The sequence below is a fragment of the Bubalus bubalis genome, chromosome 21 (assembly GCF_019923935.1).
Source record: "Bubalus bubalis isolate 160015118507 breed Murrah chromosome 21, NDDB_SH_1, whole genome shotgun sequence".
Lineage (NCBI taxonomy): Eukaryota > Metazoa > Chordata > Mammalia > Artiodactyla > Bovidae > Bubalus > Bubalus bubalis.
Window position 1 is genome coordinate 58,625,905 of NC_059177.1, and position 20,602 is coordinate 58,646,506.

General features: G+C 61.8%; 1 protein-coding gene across 2 annotated transcripts in view; it reads left to right on the forward strand.

The window, feature by feature from the left end:
• Positions 1-20,602, forward strand: part of IQSEC1 (IQ motif and Sec7 domain ArfGEF 1) — a 143,856-nt gene that overhangs the window by 28,669 nt on the left and 94,585 nt on the right. The window contains exon 1 of one of the 2 annotated variants that reach the window (XM_025272447.3): positions 16,494-16,842. The exons of the other annotated variant lie outside the window; for it this stretch is intronic. Within the exon in view, the coding sequence (XP_025128232.3) occupies positions 16,778-16,842 (65 nt within the window). The 5' untranslated portion in view covers positions 16,494-16,777. Of the gene's footprint in view, positions 1-16,493; positions 16,843-20,602 lie in introns of those variants that run through there. 2 annotated transcript variants of the gene reach the window in all.

Genomic DNA, 20,602 nt, shown 5'->3' on the forward strand with positions numbered 1-20,602 from the left:
CGGGAGCACAAAAATACCCACAGCATGATGGAGACATCCAGGAAGGCTTCCCACAGGACGTGTCATCTGAGCTGGGTCTGAACGTAGAGCAGGATTTTTCAAGACGGGAGGGCACAGTAGGTGGAGAGCACAGCACGAGCAGCCATGTGGAGGTGGGACGCAGCCTGGCGTGGTTAAGAAATGGTCAGGGCCTGGTGTCAGTGGGGAGGTCAGGCGATGAGGCTAGAAAGGCAGGCAGGCTGGGCCACGATCTGAGGCTCATGGAGCGCCTGCTGCATGGGAGGCGTAGTTCTAAGCCCACCAACCCCGTGAAGGGGAGGATGCCATTGTCCCATTCTCCAGGTGAAGAAATCGAGACTCGGGGCAGAAGTCGCAGGCCCAGAGTCATACGGCCCATCGCGGGCCCGAGGGATTTCACAGGCTGCACGCCGCCAGCCAAGGAGATGCTCAGGCTGGGGTCGGTCCTCTCTCCACCAATTCGTGTCCATAAATAATGGTGACCCATCAGTCAGGGACGAGAGTCTTCATGGCCAGGCCGCGTCCTGACGGGGTGCTCACTGCTCCCCAGGGGTGGGGGAGGGGCTCGCCCACCTGCCACGGCTCCTGGGGGATTGGCAGGGCCAGTGCCAGGGGAGCACTTAAGATGCCTCACTTAGGGGGCTTCGGCAGCCATGGTCGCCCGTGCCCAAACAGAGCCAACCCCAGGAACTTGGCGCACGGAGCCTCTTGGCGTTTTTCCTGGTGCCATATCCCGGTGTTTAAAACAGCGACCCAAAACTGTGGAGTATGAAAAGGCTGTTTTGCAGACAATGCATAATTAACCACTTCTAAACACAGGGTGTGCCAGGCTCCCTTGAAGCTGTTAATTATTCTTCATTAGTGATCTTAAATTCACGTAAAATAATCCTGGAGCCCTGCCAGAGGCTGGGGCTGCGGCAGAGCGGAGATTCTCATTCCAGCGAGAAAGCACAGCAGAGCATTCTCAGCACCTGTGCCTTCTGCCTGGGCGATGACCATCCTGCAGAGCCCCTAGCTGTGACCCAGAGGCCATCATGAGAGGCACGGGGCCCTGTCCGCAGGCCCCAGGGCCTGGCGGACCTCAGGGGCTCTCGGCAGTGGGACAGTTCGGGTGGGCAGAAAAACGAGACGCGTAGAGTGGTGTACCCACCACCTGGCTTTAGAAATTACCTGTTCGGATGTGGTGGGAGGCCCTGTGCACCCCCCTCAAATCCCACCCCGATTCCCCAGAGCTAAGCCTCAGCAGCAGCCCCTCCCTCGCCCGTTTGGTGTGTTTATTTCAGTTAATTTCAGTCGCTCAGTCGTGTCCGACTCTTTGCAACCGCGTGGACTGCAGCACGCCAGGCACACTCACATTTTTATACTTTTGCTAACACAGAGCATCGTTCTGCAAGCTCTGCAACTTTACACGCATGATGTCGTAATCTGCAACTTATTGTTTCTAGCTTTTTAACTGTAGCGAAACACGCATAACGTAAACTTCACCGTCTTCCACATTTTGCCGTGTCCTGTTCAGTGGCATTAAGCCCATTCACAGTTATTGTAACCATCGCCACGCCATCGCCAGGACTTCTTCCCAAACTGAAATGTGGCCCCCAGGAAACGCTAACTCCCCGCCCCCTCCCCAAACCCTGCGCGCCCCTGATCCTCCTCTCGCTATGGCTTTGACTCCTTTCAGGGCCTCACGGGCTTCCCAGATGATGCTAGTGGTAAAGAACCCGCCTGCCAGCGCAGGAGAGATAAGAGACAGGGCTTGATCCCTGGGCCGGGAAGAGCCCTTGAAGTAGGAAATGGCACCCCACTGCAGTATTCTTGCCTGGAAGACTTCCATGGACAGAGGAGCCTGGCCGGCTGCCATGCAACCATGTGGTTGCAAAGAATTGGACACGACTGGGCACTCCTCAGCAGCAGGACCTCATCTGAGTGGAGTCATTCAGGATCTGGCCTTTCGTGGCTGGCTTGTTTCACGTGGCTCAATGTCCTCAAGGTTCATCCCTACCATAGCTTGTGTCAGAATTTGCTTCTTTTTCAAGGCTGTGTAATATTCCACTCTCTGCATACATCACGTTTGGTTTGTCTCTTCATCTGTTGATGGGCTTATGTTGCTTCCACCCTATGGCTGCTGTGAGTGATGCCGCTGTGAACGTCATTGTGCAGATTTGTTCAGACGCAACTTGCTCTTTTTGTTCCACTCGTCACTGGTGAGAGTCACCGTGGGGCCGTGTACAGCCCTCACGTTTATGTTCGTTGGTGTGGAGCACGTGGTCCATTGTCCTGCGGTTGATATGGAGTTTGGTGGTTTCTCACTGCTGATGCTCCAGGCAGGGCTGCAGTACGTGTTCCTGCACACCCTCCTTGCACACGTGTGTGAGTGTGTAGGGTTTGTCCCAGGGCGGTGCGTGAGTCCCTTCACCTCTGCCAGGCTTTGCAGAGTTGCTCTCCCAAGGCGGTGTTGCCGGGCTCATCCTCAACAGCGGGCGGTGAAGGCCCGAGCCTCTACATCCTGATCTACCCTTGATATCGAAAGCCGGGTGATGTTTTTCATAATTAAAGGAGAGAAGGAGACTGTGAGTGGTGTGGGCCTCCACCCCAGCTCTGCGCAGCATCAGGTATCCGGGAGCAGAAGCTGAGACACGCACGGCTGTTCCCTCGGTCTCTGTAGTCCCAGGCCCTCCGAGGTTAGGGACTTTCAAGGGCGGCGACGCCTGTGGGTTTCCTGTCCCCACAACCCGACTTTGGAGCCTTCCCTCCGGGCGCATGCTGACGCCACCAGCGGCTGTCCGATGTAGGACTAACTGAAGTTAGACCTGCTGCCCGATGGGCAGGCTTGACCATCCCCTTGTGCCAGACGTGATGGAGGCCAGGTGTATGGAAAGCACTGCGAAGACGCTAATTTTGGAGAGAGGTCCCCACCCGCGGCCGCAGGCCGTGAACGCCGCAACCTGGCGGCTCCAAGCTCCCAGCCCGGGAAGCTGAACACAGAGACTCGGGGCTGGTCAGAGGCTGCCGGCCCCTGCACACAGCCCTGAGCCTGGGCGTCTGCAGGTTCGGCGCCCGAGCCTTTGCGACTGGAGGGCGCAGTGTGGGCTCTGCCGTCTGGCGGGCTGGGGGTCCGATCCGGCCAGGCCTTCGGTCATCATTACTCTCACTTCCTTGGCTGCTTGTTTAGGGGCTGGATGCCGCCTGCGTGGTGCCTCCAGGAATCTTCGCGGCAACCTCGTGGAACAGAACCTGGTTTTCGTCATATTTCAGTCCAGGAAACGGCGGCCCCGAGAGGGCAAGTGACCATCTTAAGGTGACGGAGATGGGGCGTGGTTGTTGCAGTCCACGTGACCAGCTCCGCGAAGCGGCAGCCACACCGCGGTCACCCCGGGCAGCCCATCTTGACCCTGTGCGGCCGCTCCGCCTACCGTGGCTGTCACACACCACCCCCACTCGCCACGGCTTCCTTCCCTCAGGGCCAGTGTGCATTTTCCCATCTGGTCTCCTGCTTGACGTCAGACAGGGCTCCTTGAAGACGAGGGGCTGGATCCTCAGGGTCCTCACCCACTCACCTAGCGGCTGCTGCAGACTGAGAGCTGGGCACTTAGACAGGGCCTCCCCGTGTGGCCTGGGCTTCCCCACAGCTCGGTGGCAGGGTTCCCAGGCCAAGTGTCAGGAGAAGAGGGGAGTCATTGTTCAGTTGCTCAGTCGTGTCTGACTATTTGTGGCCCTGTGGACTGCAGCACGCCAGGCCTCTCTGTCCTTCACTAGCTCCCTGAGTTTGCTCAAACTCATATCCATCGAGTCGATGATGCCATCCAACCATCTCATTCTCTGTTGTCCCCTTCTCCTGCCTTCAATCTTTCCCAGCATCGGGGTCTTTTCAAATGAGTTGGTTCTTCCCATCAGGTGACCAAAGTACTGGAGCTTCACCTTCAGCATCAGTTCTTCCAATGAATATTCAGGACTGATTTCCTTTAGGATGGACGTGATCTCCTTACAGTTCAAGGGACTCTCACGAGTCTCCTTCAGCACCACATAGTTTGAAAGCATCAATTCTTGGGCCCCCCAGAGCAAGTGCCCCAGGGAAAAGGGAGTGGGGCAGACAGAGCCAAGTAGAAGGTGCTGACTTTTATGATCAGGCCTCAGAAGTCCCTTGGCTTACCTGCATTCTGTTCACAATTGTGAGCATCTTGGGACACGATGATTCCCAATCATCACCTCTGCTCTCTGAGCTGAAATGGACTTAGGAAGAGGACCTAATGGGCGTGAGGGCGCCCAGGACACAGTTGGCTCTCAGCAAATAGTGGGTTTTCTTTTTATGTATTTATTTTTTTATTCATGAAGTAAGTTCAGAGAAAGCGTGGACGTGACTCAGGAGAGGGAGCGGTTATTTCATCTGGGAAAACCTGTAAGAGCAGACACGGGCCTTGAGGGCTGAAGAGGGTTTTCCCACCTCCGCAGGGGAGGCGAGGCTCTCAGCAGAACAGGCACGGAGCAGAAGTGAGGATGGTGGAGCATGAGCGTTGATCCCGTGGAGGCTTTGCTGGTGAGCCGCAGAGGTCCCCTGAGGCCAGAGGTGCAGTGCACCCTATGTGGGGAGGCAGTCCCCCGGGGACACAGACGGGCAGCAGGAGCGGGTGTGTGTGCCAGGCGGGTGCAAATGTGCCCACCCCCCACCCCCCTGCACCCCACCACACCCCACCTAGGTGCTTCTGCCAGACCAGCGAGAGGCGGGAGCGAGAAACGCCAAATGCTCACTTTGTCCCCATCACCGGAGGCCTTGAGAAGCTTGTCTCTGGCTGAATAATAGGCACAGATTCAAGAATCCAGCAGCCAGAGCTGAACCCGGCCCAAGGCTCGAGAGAAGAATGAGTGTTGTTGGATGGGACGCCAGCGTGTGCTTGCTGGGCACATCCAGAGGGCATTTAAGCAGACCCTCACTGCAGGGCTCCCTGGTGGTCCAGTGGTTAAGGATCCACCTGCCAGTGCAGGGGACACAGGTTCAATCCCTGGTCCAGGAAGATCCCCCTTGCCGCAGAGCAGCTAAGCCTGCACACCACAGCTGCTGAGGCCGGCAAACCCTGGAGCTGTGCCCCGTAACAAGAGAAGCCACACCAACGAGAAACCACCCACCGCAGCCAGAGAGTAGCCCCCCTCGCAACTCAAGAAAGCCCGCGTGCAGCGGCAAACAGCCAGTGCAACCAAAAACAAAGAAACAGACTCAGAAAAAGGGCAGACGCTGCAGGGTCGGTGGGCTCCAGGGCTCCTGGCCTTCGAATGACCGCTTCTGCCCACTGGTGGCCTTAGTGAGGCCCCGCTGGCAGCCGGAGGCTGGGGGAGATGGGTGTTAGAGTCACACAGATTTTACTCAGGGGAGTGTTGCTGCTGGGACAAGACCCACTGGGCTCTCCTGACAGACACCGCCTGCCTCCAGTGTAGCTTCTGGACTTAGCACGTGAGATTAATCTGTAGTGAGCCGCGGTCTGCACCTCAGCCAGGCCTTGGCGGCCACTGATGGATGGGTCAGCCTGCCCGAGGGGCTCCAGGAGCCCAGGCGACTCAGAGGAGGGGAGAACTGGGCCCATGTGCTTCTGAGCTGAGACCCTTGTCCTGTCAGGGCCTGCTACGGGCAAGATCAGTAGTGAAGCTCTAACCCCGTGTCTCTGAGTGTGCCTGTGTTTTTAGATGGGGCCTCTAAAGAGGCGATTCAGGTGACATGAGGTCACTAGGGTGACCCTTCTCCAGTGGGACGGCCGTCCCTGTGGGAGGCGGAGATCAGGACTCACACAGACGCACAAAGACACCCGGGTCTGATAGTTAATTTCATGCGTCAGCTTTCCCGGCCGTGGGGTGCCCAGATATTTGGCTCAGCGTTATTCTGGGTGTGTCTGTGAGGGTGTTTCTGGATCAGATTAACACTGAATTCAGTAGAGCAAAACAGACTGCCCTCCCCGATGTGGTGGGCCCCATCCAATCCGCTGAAGGCCTGAACAAGACGGAAGAGCTGCGTGAGCGTGAACTATGACGCCTGCCTGGTGGCCCTCGAGCTGGGACACCGTGTTTTCCTGCGTTGGGGACGCACATGGAAGCTTGGGCTCTTCCTGGATGTCAAGCCTCCCGGCATCGGGACGGAATGCATTCTATCAGCTTTCCTGGCAGTTCTGAAGTTCCAGGTCTCTAGCTCTCCAACTGCGGATCTTCTGGCTGGTCAGCCTCCACAGCAGTGCGGGCCAGTTCTCCCTGTAATAGACAAATGAATTACGTGTTTACGTATGTGTGTGTGGATAATAAATATACACGTTGCGTATGCACATACACCGTGATGGCTCTCCTCTTGAGAACCTGACTAGTGCACCGCCCGGGACGCGGTGAGAAGGGGGCCGCGTGCAGGCCGAGGACGGCGGCCTCGGGAGAAGCCAGCCTTGCCGGCACGTTGGCCGCAGAGCCCTGGCCACCGGGACCGGGAGGCGATGAGTTCTGCCGTGTGAGCCCCCGGCCTGGGGCGTCTGTGATTGCAGCCCTAGCCGACTTCTCTAGGGCCTCCCCTTCTTCATCCGTGCAGTGGGTACAAGGGCCCAGTCTCAGGTTTACCATGTCTTGTTGGGCACAGGACGCATGCCCAGCAGCAGAGCCCATGTGTGTGGCATGTGGTGGGCAGGGCTGGGACCTGGGCGAGGCCAGTGAGGCGTTGGCTCGGGTGTGAAATGTAAACGGGCAGCAAACAGGTAAACAAAACGTCGGAATTGCACGTCAAGACGGGCTGGCGTTCGCTTCACGACCCTGCGTTGCTATGCAGTCTTTTCCAAGGGGCTGTGCCGTGTGCCCTGCAGGGTGAGTTATGGGGGCTGATGGCAACATGAGCTGTCTTATAATCATCTTTTCCGTATAAAGTGTTATTCACTTCTCCCCTTGGGTCTAAAATAGGGAGGCTGTTTTGGTGTATATATGGTGCTCGTTTCCTATTGGCTTCATTCAGGGTCCAACGCGCACGCCCTGAGCGGGCCAATCCAAGGGCTGCATGGTCTGGCCGCAAAGGGCCAGACAGGTCTCCCCTCGAAGGTCGTCTGGGGAACACGGTGCCCTCTGTGTGTCTGAGAGGAGCTTAAGATCAGGGACCATTTCTCCACGGAGGCTGTCGCTAGGCCCGCTGACGACTCGGAGTGAGATCTAAGGATTAGGTGAACTGACGCTGGACTAGACTTCGGTTATGTCGGAGAGCACCCTTGTTTTCAGGGAAGACGCGACGTAGCAAGGACTCGAGGGGGCAGCTTCCTCTCAGCTCTGATTGTAAGCGTGTGTGTGCGTGTGTGTGCGCGCGCACAGGTACCGCGAGGAGTATGATAGTAAACAGGACACACTCTTAACGTGGGGAATCTGCGTGAAGGGTGTGCAGGACACTTGTCTTGCAACTTCAAGTCTGAAATTAACTCAGAATACAAAGTGGGGGGAAAGAAAGAAAACAGCGTCAGGGTCCGCTGAGGCCCTTGCCTCTCCCGCGCCCAGGCCTCCTCCTGGTGCTCCAGATCTCAGCCCGAGGGACGCCTCCCCGGGGGGTCCTCCGGCTCCTGACCCAGCGCAGCCCCGCCTCCCGGGGGGCCTGCCGCTTGGTTTCCTCAGCGTCCTCACTGGTGCTGGAAATGACCCCCTTCACTTGCAGAGCGTTTGCCCTCTGGACCCCGCCTCCAAGGGTCAGCTCTGAGGGACTTTGTCTTGTTCACCCCTGCCCCACGTCCCCAGTGCCTTGCATACAGTCGGTGCTCAATAAACACCTGTAAACAAGGGAAGATTTGACGATCATGGGCTGCAGGTCAGAAACCCTGGAGTCTTGTCACTCCTGGTTCCCCCGCTCAAGACTTTCCACATGACCTTGGGCGGCGGCCGCCCCACCTGGGCCTTGGCTTCCTCATCTCTGCCGGGCGCTGAGGCTGCGGATCGCGTGATGCAGGGCGGCCCTCACTGCCCCCACGGCCGTGTCCCGGCCGAGCCCCTCTGTGCCGGCCCCCATGCCTGCTGCCACTCCCCCCTGGTGGAGAAAAAGGGGAAGGTGAGGAAGCGTGGCTCTCGCACCCACCGTGGCCCAGCGTCCACCTGCAGGAGGGCCCGGGACCAGCATACGGGCATTCAGCTCTCTCCCAGGCTCCTTGGAACAGGGCCGGGTGGATGAGCGGACACCCTTGGCAGGACACAGGATCTCCCTGAAACTGGATCCCACTGTCTTGTTTTCATGGCAACCTTCTACTCACGGCGAGTGATACTAGTTTTCCATGTAGGGAGGTGATCTAAAGTTTCCTTTCAAAATACTCGTATTCAGGGCGAAAGCCAGCTTCTTCACTTGGTGTTGTGTGCCTCGTCGCAGACTTTTCATGCTTGCAGACTTAAACCTAGTTGGAAGCAGGTTCAAAGCCCGCCCCCCGTGAGCCACGGGCCTGCGCCAAACGCTGCTGCCTCGCCATCCCGCCAGCTCCCTTCCGCCCGCCGCATGCGGGTTGCCGTGTCCAGCTTTCCCAAGTGATCTCCAGCAGTGTCTTTTTATCGTCACTTGGCTCAGATCGGGAGCCTGTCGAGACCCACGCACCGCAGGGGCCACTCGAGTCTCTCTCCCTCCGGAAGCGTCCAGCCTCGGTCAGCCTGCGGGTTGCTTGTTAGAGACGGCAGCCTGCTTGCCTCTCGCCCGCCCCCACTCAGAGCCCTGTGGTCACTGCCCCACGTCCCCTTTCACCTGTTCCTCTGTCTCCTGTACTAACTGGGAGTTAGACCCGGAAGCTTCTTCAGACTGTTGTTGTTCTTCAGTCGTGACCCTGTGGACTGCAACACGCCAGGCCTCCCTGTCCATCACCAACTCCCGGAGTTCACTCAGACTCAAATCCATCGAGTCGGTGATGCCATCCAGCCATCGCATCCTCTGTCGTCCCCTTCTCCTCCCGCCTTCAATCTTTCCCAGCATCAAAGTCTTTTCCAATAAGTCAGCTCTTTGCATCAGGTGGCCAAAGCATTGTAACTTCAACTTCAGCAACCGTCCTTCCAATATAGTGTCCAGCTTTTTAAACCAGTTGATCTTAAAAGCAAACATTAGCTAGTATTCAATGAAACGCTGTAAGGGCCTTGGGAACTGTCTGTGACTAGAGGCGGGTGACGGAGAAGGTTCAGGCACTGCCCAGGCAGGTCTGAGTGTTGGGAAGCAGGTGAGGAGGTTAGGGCCTGGCCCGGGGTGAAGCGGTCCTCACCAGGCCTCTGCACACATGTGCGTGCGTGCACACACACACACACACACACACACACAGTTAAGGGGAGGGTTCCTGACTTGACCTGCATGCCGGGACCCGGGGAGCTGGAAGCCAGATAAATAAGGCCTTTTCAGCACCGAAAGGGGGTTGAATGTGCAGCTTTTCTCCTTTGCTTAAGAAAGAGCTAGGGAAGGGCACAGCCTGCAGGGAAAAGGGTTCAGGATAGACCTTGGGAAGGACTTCCGTGCCAGCCCAGTGTCGCGCGGTGGTTGTAACGGGTGCTTGCGGGCAGAGCCGGTTCAAATCCGGGCGCTCCCGTTTCCCGTCTGTGTCACCCTGTCTGTCTGCAAGCCTGTCTGTGCCTTGGTTTCCCCTCCCTGCAGATGAGATCATAGTAGAATCTGCCTCATAGAATGAGTTTCCCTGGTGACTCTGCCGGAGAATCTTCCTGCAATGAGGGAGACCCGAGTTCGATCCCTGGGTTGGGAAGATCCCCTGGAGAAGGAAATAGCAACCCACTGCAGTATTCTTGCCTGGGAAATCCCATGGACAGAGGAGGCCGGCGGGCTACAGTCCATGGGGTTGCAAAAGAGTTGGACATGACTGACTAAGCATGCACCCAGGCATAGGGTGAACCTAAGAGTTAAATGAGTTCATGACGGGTAGGGGCACTGGCCCCAGTGAGCATCCAGTAACCACTCGGCGTTGTTATACTGGACGAGGGCGAGGCGGTTCTTCCTGGAGACTGGGACATGCCGAGACTAGAAGCTCCGCGGAGCATGGCCATGTCATCACAAGTCTGCACACAGCCTTACCCACCCGCGGGCGAGTTCACGCAGCCTCGCTCGCCCGCCTGCGGGGCTCATCGGCCAGCACCTGCCCCGGGCTGCCTTCTGCTTCCCTCCCTGAGGCAGGGGGCGGGCGTGCGGGGTGGCCTGTGGAGACCCCAGGGCTAGTATAGCTCAGCCGCCTGGACAGTACACCGGACTCAGAGCCAGGTGCCCAGACCCACCGCCCCTGCGCGTGACCTGAGCCGGCTGCTGCACACCCCGAGACTCGGCTTCTCCATCTCCCAGAAGTGGGGCCCGGGCCTCCGGCCCATCTGAGTTCCCTGCGTGGCAGAGCTGGGCACACACCCTGAGGGTCCCTGGCGTTTTCTGCCCTCCCAGCACCCCAGGGAACGGGGTCAAGACTCTCAGGAGAGAGCCCTGGGGGGCTGGCTGTCATCCGAGTGACCGCCGGCATCAGGCCCTGTCCTCGGGGCTCTCCCTGCCCACGGCCAGAGCGCTTCGGGGTCTGGCGCTGTCCTGACCCCAGCTGGTGGCCCCCGTCACCCTGGAATGGGCTCCCCCGGACACTCCGGAGCGGCCTGGGACCCCGTTTTTTCCCTCAGGTGGCGGAACTTGGTAAGATCGCACAGTCATCTCCATGCTTCCTGCTCGCCCGGCCTGGGGGCAGCTGACACACAGGCTGGACCGTCAGCAGCCCCAGAGCCCACCGTGGACAGGTCACCTCCTTTCTCTGGGCCTTACTGTCCTTATTTGCAAAACGAAAGGCTGGAGGACCAAGGGAGAGAGATGTTCGTTCATTCAGTAGGTGTCCAGTCGTTAACGCTCCCTGTTGGCCTGAGTGTCTGCCGGGGGCACGAGATGTTGACGAGCAAACCCACACCCACGCTCAGGTCACTGCTAGTCTGGTGGTGTTGATGCCGTGAGGAGGCGCACGCATCGCTGGAGCTGGACCAATCGCGGCGGCTTCCTGCAGGAGGGGGCAGCTCAGTGAATCTTGACGGGGGAGAAGCAGCAAAGGCTACAAGAGGCCCCGGGGGCCGGACAGCCACGGCTCTGCTTTATTTGCTGTGCCCAGAAAGAGCCCGGGCTTCCCTGGCGGCTCAGCTGGTAAAGAATCTGCCTGCAATGCGGGAGACCTGGGTTCAATCCCCGGTTGGGAAGATCCCCTGGAGAAGGGAGAGGCTACCTACTCCAGTATTCTGGCCTGGAGAATCCATGGACTGTATGGTCCATGGGGTCGCAAAGAGTCGGACACAACTGAGCGACTTTCACTTCACTTCACTGAAATAGCCCACATGGCCTTTTAGATTTGAACTTATTGGCAACATCTAAAATCCAAAAGTCTTTATGAAAAAAATCTGGATTTCTGACTAGTGAAAATCCAGAACCCTCGTTCCTACAGAGCAACAGTTTTCCCTTTGGACGGAGTGTGGTCCTCCCCACCCTGTCCCACCAATCGCCCCTGCCTGCTCCCCCGCGCTGTCCCATGTCCACTGTCTGTGGACGGGACGTCAATCTGCCCGTGGTTCAGCCCCCGTCAGGCCTGTGCCACCTCCCCCCCATCTGACCAGCAGCCATCCCTGCCGCTCTGGGGGGTGAATGGCTGTAGAATCCATCACACGTTCCTGCAACCGGAGCCGCCCCCTGGGCCCCACAGTGGCTCCTGGCTCTGCGCTCATCCCCTCCAGCCTGCTGTGTGCATGGTAGACAGGGCAAGGCCCTGCACACACAGGCGGGGCTTGCATGCTGGCCTCTGTGCCCCTCCCCACCCAAAACCATGGTCTTGGTGAAGTTCTTCTCTGGCTGCCCCCAAGCGACCCCCTAGGGCCCAGGAGGAGAAGGCAGAACTCAGGTTCCCAGTTGCCCCGGCCCACGGAGCAGCCTTGGACCTCCACTTTCCCATCTGGGAAATAGACGCATCCAGGGCGCCCTCCCTGCAGGGCACCCGCTGCTGGGGAGGTGCAGGACGGTCAGGGGACTGGAGGTGGCTTGATTTTCAGCCCGCTGCATGCGGGGCGCTGCTCCAGGCCTCGCTGGGAGAGGCTGCAGAGACAGAAGGCGGGGCTGTGCTCACCTCACTCTCAGCCTGTGCGCGCCCAGCCGTGGGTCAGGCCGGTGGCGCGGGGCTTGGGTGTCGTCCCGCCCAGGTGTCGGAACCCTCGTGCGTCTGTAGCAAACGGGCGGGGTGAGGACGCGACTTGGGTGGTTGACGTGGGGCCGACTCGGTGATGTGCGAAGCGCAGAGCTGTGTGGACATCCTCCCTGCCCCCGCGGGCTCTCCGAGCAGAGACCGCGGACTCGGGACCACAGACACCGGACCGCAGGGTGAGAGAGGCCGCAGTTGGCTCAGGGGACGGGGGAAGGAAGTGGGAGAGGTGGGCCAGGGCCGGTCATTCCTCTTCGGCCAGCCCCCGCCACTGCCGGAAGGCATCTGAATTTACTTCTTCCTTGGTGCTGGTCGGCACTCCCACCAGAGAGCCTGCCACTCTGCGAGGCTCCCCAAGTCCCCACATGGCATCTGGTGATCAAAGCGTGTCACGTGGATGGAGCAAACACACAAATAACTGGCTTCCTGGAGGCGGTGGCCTGTGAGTTGCGCCTGGAAGGGCAGCGTATCAAGTCCTGGCAGAAACAAGGGGTTCGCTGGGGTTGCTGCAGTGTGCTGGGCCGTGAGCAGTGGGGGGCCAGGTTCAGGGAGGTTGCAGGGGGAAGCCTGGCCCCCGTGCTGGCAGTGGTTGGGGGGTGGGGGGCGCTTACTTGGGCCTGAGGTGGTGGGCGGAGCCGTTACATGAATCCAGAAAGAGAGAGCTGTGGGCAGAGGTGCCCACCACGCCCCGTGCCTGCAGAGACGGGGCATTGAACCCCTGCCGGGGTCTCCCCCTGTCCTCACTCACGGGAAACAGGGCCCTGGGGAATCAGCCCCTGGCCCTGATCAGAGTGGAGGCTCTGCCTGCAGCCCAAGGGTGCAGAGTTCCCGGCCCAGGGTGGGTGGGCCTTGGGGTATGGCTGGAGTGGGGGCCACTCGCAGGCACCAGGAAGCTCCGTGAAGGTGGCAGGGGAGAAGGCCTTGCCCGCCTGGCCGAGGTCAGCCGCGGGGCGGGAGCCGGGTGTTGGGAAAGATGCTGGGTGGGCTGGGGAAGGCTGGCTAAGTGAGCGCTGTAGAGGCCATGCCGGGGCCCGGCTGGGGCGGGGGGCTGATCACCCCAGCTCACCGCCAGGGAGCAGGTGGGGCACCCGTTTGCTGAATGAGACAGAGGTGGGAGTTGGGGTGTTCGAAGCCTGAGGAGCACAGGCGCTCCTCACCAGGCCCGTAGAGGGGTCAAAGCCCACTGGGCCTGAGGCTGGCCTGGGGTTCCTAGACCCTCCCTCGGGCCCCAGAGGTAAGGCCCCCCACCCATCCTGTTCCTGACCTGCTCCTCGCACACTGCCCTCCCCACCCAGCTGCTGCCTCCCACAAGCGGGCACACACCCCCGCAGGCCCAGTTCCCCGTGGCGTCGGCATCTCCCAGGGAACAGATGCGTCCTTCCCTCCACCGGAGCGGCAGTGACCTCACCCCCAGGGGGCCAGCTGAGTCACAGACTGAGGGCGGCCGGCCGGCCAGCTCTCCGCAGAGCCTGGCTTTGGCCAGGCCACTGGTAAGAGAGACCACGGAGGGCGTGAAGGTTTCCATGCCCTTCCCTCAACCTCCCGTGGCCCCGGGTCCACGGGGTGGGAGGCGGACAGCGGTCACTGGGCACCCACACTGCCCAGCGTGCCAGGGGCTCTCGATAAGACATGCGCGCCCCGTCCTAGAGGAGATGGCCCCGAGAGCCTGAGTCCCGCGCCCAGGGTCACACAGCTCATCCCCCATCACAGCGCAGAGGAGAGGGAGGCCTGATCCGTTTTGCAGAGGAGCAAACAGGCTCAGAGACGATGAGTGTGGGGACAGGGGAGTCAGGGGTGGACCAGGCCTCTGCCCCTGTACTCGAGGACAAGCCACCGAAAGCATTCAGGAGACCTCAGGGCACTTGGAGCCTCAGTTTCCTCATCCATAAAATGGGGGCAGTGACACCCGCCCCTTGGGGATGGGGGCGGCGTGAGAGAGGACAGGATGAGGCAGTGTGGGAATGGTGGGGAGGCCCCCGCACCCCCCAGGCGCCCCCCCCCCCGGCACTCTGCTGTGTGACAACTTCTACCCCCGCCAGCCCAAGGCCAGGGTCGGGTGAGTGCAAGGCTGGACCCCAGTGGTGGCCATGGACTGGGGCTGCGGGGCTTCAAAAGGCAGGTCGTCAAGAGGCTCATGGGAGACGGCTCCTGGCTTGGCCCACCGGGTGCGGTCACCCCAGGGGCTCCCCACACCCTCAGACAGCCACCCCAGCCCATCCTTACCAAGGAGCAGACCTCCAAGCATGTGATGCCCTGGGCGCTGAGAAAGCCGTGGGCGTCGCCTGGCCTCAGTTTCCTCATCGGTAAGGCCGAGGGAGGGAAGCCCCGCCTCGGGACAGGGTGTCCTCCAGGACAAGAGGAGCTGGGGAGGGCCCCCCCAGGGGTCCTGGGCACAGGGCGTGTGTGTGAGGTGCACGAGACAGATGCTCCTCCAGCTGGGGGTCTGGAGGTCTGCACCAGAGCTGGGGCGGCAGGACCTGGGGGACATGGGAACCCAGGAGACATAAGAACCCAGAGCCTGGGGCCATGGGACCCGGGAGCCGCAGGGACCCAGACCTGCTGGGCCACCCAAGCGGTGCAGGGTGGGACTAGACAAGGCTCCAAGTTGCCAAGGATGCGACACATCGAGCATGGAGACCTGGGGACCTAGTGAGAGGCGAGGGGCTGACCGGGAGGGTGGGCGGAGGGTTCAGGACGAGGGGAGCTCGTTGCTGCCGCCTCTCACAGCTCTTGGCCCTGCGGGGACGCAGGACGCCCAGGCTGGGGGTGCGGTGGTAACTGAGGCGGTGGTGACTGAGGGGATCAGTGATGGATGGATGGATGGTTGGCACAGAGGTGGGGGTATGTGTGTGGCCGTGTGGATGCATGGCTGGGTCTGTGGATGGTTCATGGGTGGATCTATGAGCACAAGGCTGGGTCGAGATGTGTAAACAGGCTCTGCCGCGCCCACAACAGGTGTTGAGAAAACTCCCACCCATAGGATGGACCAGATAAGCCCCTGAATGGAGAGCTTGCTTGCTGTGGCACAGGAAGCGCAGCCCGTGTGGGGAGCAGCATGGGGGCTCGCCCCAAGGCAGAGTTTCCTTAGGGCGCTGGAATGCCCAACTTTGAGAGGTAGTGAGGTTCCTGTCGCCGGGGGCATCCAAGGGCATTCAAGCAGAGAATGGGCCGCCACTTCCTCAGAGTGCCGTGGAAGACTCCTGCGGCAGGTCGGGGCCTGCTGCGGTGGTGTCTGATACCAAGGAGAGAGAATTTGGGTTCTGAGGCCCGCAGGAGGCCGTGGCCTCTGTCGAAGCCCAGCTTCCTTTCGGAGAGAAAGTTCTTTGCTGGTGTAGGGGCCAGACGAGCATACAGCTGCTATCCCCACTGTGGGAATCGGGCTGGAATCCGCAGCAAAATTCCCCATCCTGCACAGGCCAGGGCCAGGCCCAGAACAAGGCTTTGACCCGGAGACCCGGGCAGGCCTGGCTCCAGCCTCCCTGACCTTCTGTGGGCAGGCCCTCCCTGAGTCTCGGGTCCCTCGAGGAGGAGATGGGAGCCCCGGTGGCCGCTGGACAGCAGCTGTGTATGGGATCTGGGCCCACCTGCTCTTGGGGGCTCCCTGGGGGCTGTGGGTGGGAAGAAGTCGTGAGTCACTGTCCCTGGGGGCTTCGCCTGGGAAGCCCCCACTGACCGCTGTGGGCTGGACCTGGGAGCAGCTGGCAGGGGGCGAGGGCGGGGCACTCCATCCAGCGGGGGTCCCTTCCGGAAACAGCTGGGACCCGACCAGACCCCACAGCAGCTGAGGGGAGCCCGCCCTGCGTCCCTTCTCTGGCCCACGGGGGCCAGGAGAGCTGGTGATAAAATCGCCTCCGTCAGGCAGACGGGAGAATGAGTGAGTGAGTCCTGGACCCGTGCTCAGGGCTCCGTGAGGCTGGGGTGGGGTGGCTGGGGGACTGAGGCCAAGGAGGGGCCAGGCACCCCCGGGTCATCTCACAGCGAGGGGTGGACCCCGGCCAGACGGAGACCCCCAGAGCGGGTGGCCGTGCGCCCGGGGAAGTGGCCAGCCGCGTCTTTGTTCCCCATCCACCCAGGCTTCCTCTGGTAGCCGGGGCAGACAGCCCCCTCGTCCTGGCCGCGGTGGGCAGGGCCGTGGCGGGCGGGTGTTGGGTTGAGGCCTCTGGGGAGCTGACGAAGGATGCGAACCGCCCTCGCCTCCCGCCCACCTCCCTCCCCGTCCCAGGCCGGCCTCTGGACCGAGGGCCAGCCCAGGGCTCTGGGTGGACGCCCCTCACCCGGCCCGCCCAGTGACTCACTGCTCCCCTGGCCCAGGGCCACCGCCGGCTCCTGGCAGGAGGCGAGGAGAGCGAGGTTGTGCCGGAGGAGCCGCCGCGGGGTCGGTGTGCGGGTGTGTGAGCCCCGCTCGGCAGGGAGGGGCTGGAGCCTTGCGAGGCGGGAGGCTGGGACCTGCGGGGGTCCGAGACGGCCGTCCCTTCCCCGTGCTCCGGGCCTTTTCTGTCTCCCTCCCACCATGGAGAAGGAAGTGACCTGAGAGCCAGCCCCCCGGCCGGAGCCGCCCGGGGCTGGAGGGCAGCACCGTGGGCCCCCGGCTGCCCGCTCCCCACTCGCCAGGCATGAAGGGCAGCAGTGGCGTGTGGGGCCTCATGTGGAAATACTGCATCTCCGTGAGGACCCTCAGGTACCAGGGGACGGGCGAGTCGACGCAGCAGAGCCTGGCCGTGGTCAGCGGGCGGGGGCGAGCGGGCACCGGCTGGCCCGCTTCTGTTGGCTCCGGGAGGTCCAGGGCAGCCCAGCCCGAGGGCTGGAGGCAGGACGGGTCCCCCGGCGCCCTCCTCCAGGGCTCTGGGGTGCCGGGGTGCCCTGCAGGACGCCAGGCAGGCTCAGTGTCGCTGGCAGCCTCCCCAGCGGGCACTTGCCACAGCACGCTGGACGCAGTGGGGGCCCCAGGCCCTGTCCCCAGCCCCCTTGACTGTCTCCCCGGGTGAGATGTGCTCAGCACTCAGCGGAGGACTGCTTGCCCCCGTGGGCCACGTGCGGCCCCCCGTGCTGAGCCTGCACTCGGGCCCCAGGCCGCCGTTTCACTGGTCTTGGTGGGTGACGCGGCCTCACCTCTCCAGCCAAAGGTTCCCACCTGCAGATCCTAGAGGCTTAGCGGGAGGGCTGAGGGAGGGAGCAGTGGCGGGGCTTGGCTCCCAGCCAGCACGGGGTAAGCTGACTCCCCCCCTCCGCCAGCTGCAGGGTGCCCGGAACCAGGTGTGATGGGGGTGGAGACTGCGGCGCAGCAGAGCTGGCCCGGGGCGTGGGCGCTTCCCCCCCCTCCCCAGCCTGTCCCGGCCCCACCCCGCCCCCGGGGCTTGGTTCCAGCCTCCACAGCTGCTGAAGGGGCTCAGAGCTGGAGCAGCCAGGGGGCTCGTGTGACCTCAGACAAGGCTGGGCTCTGGGGCTATAGGGGTTGGGCAAGACTTTGAGACCCCGCCTATTTGGATAACACCTTGGGGCATATTTTTTACTGTAAGGGGAGGTTTTAGGAAGAATAAGGGGTGGGAAGATCCCCCGTCTTTCTTCCCACCCTCATTACCTGGCATGTAAACTATATAAACTCTCCCTTGCTTCTTCCCTCCCTTCCTGCCTTCTTTCCTTCCCCAAATACTTGTGACCACTTAGATGAAATGCCTACAATAAAATAAACAATAAAATGTCAGGATCAAGAAAGCACGGTTTAGGATATTATGACTTGGCAGGGGAAAAAAAAGCAGAGCAGGAGAGAGATGTGCAGGATCCTGGGGTCCTTTTGTGGAGATGAAAATGGTTGAGCTTCCCAGCAGCCAAGGGGAAAAGGGAAAGCCAGCCTCCCCGGTCTCTCTCACTGTGAGAAGCCAGCGTGTCAAGGACCTTGGTTGTCTGTGCTGCTAGGGGAGAGTGTGTGGGAGCCCTGGGCCCCACCCTGAGTGGACGGGAGGGTGAGAGCCATTGCAGGGCCAGGCTGAGGGCAGACAGTGAGGGCTGAGACTTCTCTTGGGTGGGGAGGCCGGCTGGCTGTGGGAGCAGAGCGAGGAAAGCTCCCCCCAGTGTGAGTCAGCAGCTGCCTGTCCCTCCTCAGCCCCTGGGACAGACCTCCCCGGGCGGGCACCTTGGAGGCCGGGCCAGGCAGAGGGCGAGTCCCTGCGCGCCCTTCCCTGTGGCCGCAGCGGGGTTTTCCTATGTCCTGTTCTCTCCCGTGGTTTCCGGGGACTGGCACTTGGGAAAACTCAGGGCTTGTTTACAGGATGCGGTGGGCCCAGGCCTTGCGGTGGGTACTGCCTGCCAGGGCCTCATGCCAGGGCCTCACCCCTGGAGAGGAGCGGCCCCCCCTCAGTCCCTCGTCTTCCAGGTGGGGGTCATCGCACAGCCACCCAGGGCTTGGGGGGCTCGGTCAGTGCCCCTGGTGTTTGTGGGCACTGCTGGCCGGCAGTGACAGAGGACCAGCTCTAGCGGGGTGTGGGCACGACAGTTGGCACTGGGTTTGCTCCAAAGCCCCACTGAGTGCCTGTACGTACAGGGCGCTGTGTGGTTACTTGGGAGGATAGGCCTGGAGGCTGGGGGGCCGCGGGGGGCTTCAGGCTCCAGCAGACGCGCTCTGGTCTCTGGGCCCACACCCCACTTGTTTGGGGAGCCCCCAAGAGAGCCAAGACCATTCCCTGAGAGAGACAGACGGACAGAGGGGGCCAGCCCGCACTGGGGTGGGGGGATCCCAGCCCCCGGGCCGCGGGGGGAGAGCTGAATCAGCAGGCGGGCGGGGTGGGCGGCGGCCACAGGGACAGACTGCGGGGCTGCGATGGACGCGCATACTTTCCCACTTGCGTCTTCAGATTCCGCGCCTCGTGCGCCTGTCGCCCTGGCTGGGCAGCTCACATCTGGAGAAGCGCGAGGTGTGTGGGGAGCAGGCTGCCCAGCCAGGCCTGGCCCCCCGCCAGCGCTTCGGGGGCTGCAGGCAGGGTCCCGGGGCCTCGGGCTGAGGTCGCTGAGCGGGGCCCCCAGGCTCGGGGCGAGACGGACATAACTCCGGGGAGCGGGGTGCAGAGCCCCCCCGGCCCACGGCGGTGGGCGTCAGATGCGCAGCCGCTGGCCGGCTGCTGAGCGTCTCTGGCCCCATTCCTCGCCTGTTAGATGGGGGGTGGTTCCAGCAGGGCAGGCTTCTTGGGGCAATCCTGAGGGGGTCCCCGTCAGCACCGGAGGCCGGTGACACAGTGTGGGAAGTCCAGGCTCGTAACTCGGGGCACCCTCCCAGCCACTGCAGAGTCTGGAAGCAGCTCAGCCCGTTCTATCTCGTAAGTGACTTTTAGGGTTGTTCTGAGATTAAATGGATCGGAGCCTGTGGGCCTGCAGGCGGGGCAGGGGGGGGTGTGTGTGTGTGCATGCGCGTGTGTGTCACAGGTCAGGCAGGAAAATCACTTGTGCATCTGGCATTACTTGGGGAGCGAGAGATCGGTTTCTGCCCTGGGGGAGCCAGTGGGGCATTTGAGCTGCTGTGGAGGTGGGGGGTGTTGGAGCTGCCGGTTAGGGGGCGGGGAACAGGGCAGCCCCTTTGGGGCGTAGGCTGAGGATGGGGCGGTGAGGAGCCTGGCCGAGCAGACCCCGCCCCCGGCATCTGGGATGGAGTGCTGGGGCGCAGCTGGCAGCCGGGCCCCGGGGGCGTCCCGGGAGCGTCCCCGACAGTGAGCCGTCCAAGGCCCCTGCACGGGGCCTGTGTGGACACCTCACGGGTGGGGGCTCGCAGCCTACACACCAGCCCCTCCTGACCCCCCTTCTCTGGGCAGCAGGGGCGGGAGATCTGAGCTGCCCCTCTGAGCTCACGCAGACCCTCAGGCTTCAGAGCCCCTGAGCCTCAGCCCTGCCGTCTTCCCTCCCCTTCCCATTTCCCCCACGGAGTCTCTGTGCAGGACTTGAAGACCTACTCAGTGCCTGGTGTCTACCCTGGGAGGGACACTGTCTGCCCCCCCAACCACCGCCGGGGTCAGAGGAGGCGCCAGGGCCCTGAGGATCTCGCGTTGTTAGTTTCCTGTGGGGTCACTGGGGGCCCTTCTTGGTGAGGCAGCTCTCACCCTCAGGGAGCTGAGTGGGGAGGTGGCAGAGGGGGGCACAGGCCTCCCCAGCAGGTGCGGAAAGCCGGAGCACCTACTGTGTGCTGGGCCCCCAGCAGTGAGGACGCAGACGGCCGGGTCTCACGGGGCTGGAGCTGAACGATAAATAAACAGATGAAGACGTCTTCAGACAGGGACTCGGGGAAGAGGGTGAGACTGGGGGGAGTGATGGAGCAGCCGGGCAGAAGGGGCCATGTGACCTGGTGGTCCAGAGAGGCCTCCCCAAGTGCCCTTCAGCTGAAGAGCAGGTCCATCCCTGCAGCGGAATGTTGTCAGCCGTAAAAAGGGAGGACACGCTGGTACACGCTGTGACATGGA